The 4353-nt window shown below is 39.4% G+C and overlaps 1 protein-coding gene across 1 annotated transcript in view; it reads right to left on the reverse strand.

The window, feature by feature from the left end:
* Window positions 1-3571, reverse strand: part of LOC106943609 (B-cell receptor CD22-like) — a gene marked incomplete at its 5' end in the record, with an annotated part of 7958 nt that extends 4387 nt beyond the window's left edge. Inside the window, 2 exons of the mRNA XM_015026921.1 lie at window positions 2936-3181; window positions 3256-3571. Coding sequence (XP_014882407.1) covers window positions 2936-3181; window positions 3256-3571 — 562 coding nt within the window. The remainder of the gene's footprint in view (window positions 1-2935; window positions 3182-3255) is intronic.
* Between the last annotated feature and the right edge of the window lie 782 nt (window positions 3572-4353).

Consider the following 4353-nt stretch of genomic DNA (forward strand, 5'->3'; position numbering starts at 1 on the left):
AGAGTTTCTTACATGGTCATAAAACACAAATGTGTTTCAAAAGAATAAGAAAGGACCAAAGATAAAGAAGCTAACCGTTACCTTCAGTAGTGACACAGATCCTTGATGATGAATCATTACCCAGATGATTTGTAGCCACACAGTGAAACTCTCCTCCCTCAGTAACATTGAAGCTGAAAATCTGGCCAACAGACACATTCATGTCTCCATCTCTGCTGTTCCTGAACCAGGTGAATCTGGGTGGAGGTTTGGCTCTGCTGGAGCAGCTCAGCTCCACCCAGCTACCTGCTGACACCAAACCTGATGGACTGATGGATGCTGAGGTGTTTCTAGGAGCATCTGAGGAAAATGAGACACATGAACTTTATTGATCACAAACAGCTGAACCATGACCTGCTGACAGGATCACTTACATGAAACACTGAGAGTCACTTCTGTCTCTGCTGTCTTGGTTCCTCCAATCACAGGATATCTGGCAGAACATGTGATGTTGTATCCATCATGTGTGTCTGACAGAGTGATGTTCTCCTGGATTTTAGTTGTAAAGGTTCCATCTGTGTTTTTCTCTGTTTGTCTGAGAGAGTCTTGTTGGAGATTCCAGGTGAGTTCAGGAGGTGAGTGTGGACAGGGAGTGAAAGCTGAGCAGGTTACAGTGACAGACTGATGCTCCTTCAGGTCAGAGGGAACATTAATGCTGGGACTCCAAGGAGAATCTGGGACAAAAAATATGAAACATGTTATTAGTGTGAGGAAGTTCCAGTTTGGAGTTTACAAAAACATCAAGTAATCAAGTATAGTTTTAAAATTTTAATGTTTTACATCATTAATGTTAGACTATTTTAACCTTCATATTATTCCAATGTTATGGTCCTGATGAATCACCAAATTTCATCTAAAATCCAGACATTAACCACGAGTAGCTGCGTTTCCGTTACAATTGTGCGAAAAACATTTAAACATTCAGTTAATGTCCGTGGATCGGTACCGGGCCGTGGACCAATTGGTACCGGGCCGCACAAGAAATAATTAAATATTTCCATTTTATGTATTATTGGAGTCTGGAGGATCTTTTATTTTGAAAATCCTCCAACCGGATTCTCTCGGTTACTTGCGCGCCAACACTGAGTCCACAAGCAACAAAATAAGTAAGAAACAGATCAGGTGCTTTTGGAAAGATAATTTGCAAAGGCGAAACGGCCCAGAGAAGAGACAGGAGGATGGATTTATCCTGGACCGGTACTTGAGTCCCACATGACAAGCCGCTCTGTGTAACATGCGGCGACCGGCTGCTAATGAGGCAATGAAGCTTCAAACTGCTTCGCCACGTAGAGAAAAGCAGGCTGTGGATATAAGCAACACTTCGGGTGTCGTTGTCTCCCATCACTCCCTGATGGGACCGTCTCGTTGCAGAGAAACAAGCTCAGGCTCCGTTAGTCTTTATCGTGAGTTAAAATTTTCACGAAAGTAAAATGTTCGTTTTTGTGGCGCATCTGTATCTTATTTTGAAGGGATATATAAACGTTACCATAGTGACCAGAATCGGAGAGCGTTTGGGCAGTGGTCGAGAGGAGATGAGTAGAGCTTGTGAGTCTTCAGTCTGGTTTAGACGGCAAGATTTAAAGATTGTCGGCCGATTCTCCAAACCTCTGTGACCACAGAGCTGATAAAAGTCCAACAGGTTCGTGTCTCCAGCCAACCGGCCGATTCTCCATACCACACGAACCGATTCCAGTCACGAACATCCCGATTCCAGAGGATAATCCAGTAAAACCCCCAACATAGCGGGAATTTAGAATAACCAAACACAGATGACGATGTAGAAGCAATAGTGACAGTTTGTGGAGACATTTTAAGAGATAAAAGATGAAACAAAAAGAAAAGGCGGTGGATAAAAGACGACGGGAGCAGCCGCTCTATTTGCTGCACTATGATTTGGAGGCGACTATGTTTTTTCATAGTTAACATTTTTAACTGAATAAACATAAACATATATAATAACGACCTTTACATATAATAATAAACATTTCCACATATCATCTCTGATATCCACCGGACTCACAGTTGCGCGATATGTCAGCTGTTTGGGATTCCCCTCTCTTCTTACGTCACCGCGCTTTCTGATTGGCTACCTGTCACATTCAGCAGGTTGTATTCTCGTTCCCAATCAGGGAAAACCCCACAGGCTGCGACAAAAGGGCCAAGACAACCGAATTGGGCATATTGAGGAACACCAACATGCAGAAGCCTTATCTGACAGTTAACCACCCCCCACAACATACAAGTTTTATAGTTTAGAAAAAGTTATTTTCTTTTTGTTAATACTGTATTAATCTATTTTGATTTGAAACTTGCTTCACTGTGAACAATAGCAACATGTTTCTGACAGGATTACAGTTTGACGGTTACAGGATAGATCCTCAAACATCCTCATTTATGTCATTGGAGCTAACACTTTCAATCTGTTTAATAAAGTTTTATCACAGATGAGCGAATGACAAACACTGATCTTTAACATACATCATAATATAATTTGAAATATATAAAGAAGACTGGCATTGTGCGTATGGATTGGTCTCTAACTCTTCTAGACTAAAATCTACCATTTTTGATAACAGCAGTGGTCAAATATCAATTGTAATGTCAAAATCATCTGAAAATAATTTGATTTGTTTGTGGATCAGAGAAAAACTGAATTAAATTTATGTTCTCAATGCTTCCTTTTCAAACAATTGCAGGTGTAAGTTGGAAAACCATTAAACCTTGAAAAAGACCAAATTATAGATAATAAAAATCCCAAAGATGGGGTCGAACAGATTCTGATCAGTATTTGGTCACATTTTTAAAATTACTGTTTCTGATGTTATTGATCTACGTTTCTAATGTCAGACACTTTCAGAGTCAGAAATGATTTGAAGCAAGAAGTAACAACATTTACCTTTAATACTGACACAGATCCTTGATGATGTTTCATTTCCCAAATCATTTTTGGCCACACAGTAAAACTCTCCTTCGTTAGTGACAATGAAGCTGTGCTTTTGTTTTTCAGACACTTTTATGCCGTTCCAGAACCAGGTGAATCTGGGTGGAGGTTTGGCTCTGCTGGAGCAGCTCAGCTCCACCCAGCTACCTGCTGACACCAAACCTGATGGACTGATGGATGCTGAGGTGTTTCTAGGAGCATCTGAGGAAAATGAGACACATGAACTTTATTGATCACAAACAGCTGAACCATGACCTGCTGACAGGATCACTTACATGAAACACTGAGAGTCACTTCTGTCTCTGCTGTCTTGTTTCCTCCAATCACAGGATATCTGGCAGAACATCTGATGTTGTATCCATCATGTGTGTCTGACAGAGTGATGTTCTCCTGGATTTTAGTTGTAAAGGTTCCATCTGTGTTTTTCTCTGTTTGTCTGAGAGAGTCTTGTTGGAGATTCCAGGTGAGTTCAGGAGGTGAGTGTGGACAGGGAGTGAAAGCTGAGCAGGTTACAGTGACAGACTGATGCTCCTTCAGGTCACCAGCAGAGATATTAATGCTGGGAGTCCAAGGAGAATCTGGTGTTTCACATCAGATAGATAATGATCTCAGATGACTTCCAGTCTTCATAAAAGTACTAAACAGTAGTTAAAATATTTTTCAAGAAGTTTAATTCATTCCGGAATAAGAAATATCCAAACACTATTTTCCTCAAATTCAACCAAAAGTTTTTAAAGTGGATCCCCTGGCATTTATCATTCTTACATAAACAAAATTGAAGACAAAAGGAAAAAGAGAAGAGTTATTTTACAAAGGATATATTAAATCCTCCAATAATAGTATTTTTGGTTCCAATCTTAATCACGTTATTTGTGTAGTAGACACACTTAAGTTTTTTACAAAGAAATCAAAGTCAACTTTTAAACAACACTAATCTGAAATATTGTGTGCTCATTCCTAAATTTTGAATATTTATCAGAGCAGCAATTATATTAATGTTAAGTTACATTAAAAGAAAAATAAAATCTTCCCTTGAACTGTTATTTGAAGATCATCAGCACAAGCTGTTGCTCTAAATGGATAGTTTTCAATTCTGAATAAATATTTGTCAGCATGACTTGTTGTTAGATTAGGAAACAGAGTGGTGCAGTTTTTCTCTTTCAGGTTTCCAATTATTTTCAGTTGAAAGGTGTTAACTGAGCCGCTGCTGTTGAAAATAGCGTTTTTTGTATCTATGCTACCTTTCATCCAAACTCCATAGATAGTTTTACTGCTGTCATAATCAGGATGATCTGTCTCATAGGTACATGGGATTTGCAAACAAGATCCAGTCAGAGCTTCCATGTTATTTGGTGTAGTGATCCTGAGGGCTG

The sequence above is a fragment of the Poecilia latipinna genome, unplaced genomic scaffold (assembly GCF_001443285.1).
Source record: "Poecilia latipinna isolate Pla-1442-1.1 unplaced genomic scaffold, P_latipinna-1.0 Scaffold5550, whole genome shotgun sequence".
In the NCBI taxonomy this organism is placed as follows: Eukaryota; Metazoa; Chordata; class Actinopteri; order Cyprinodontiformes; family Poeciliidae; genus Poecilia; species Poecilia latipinna.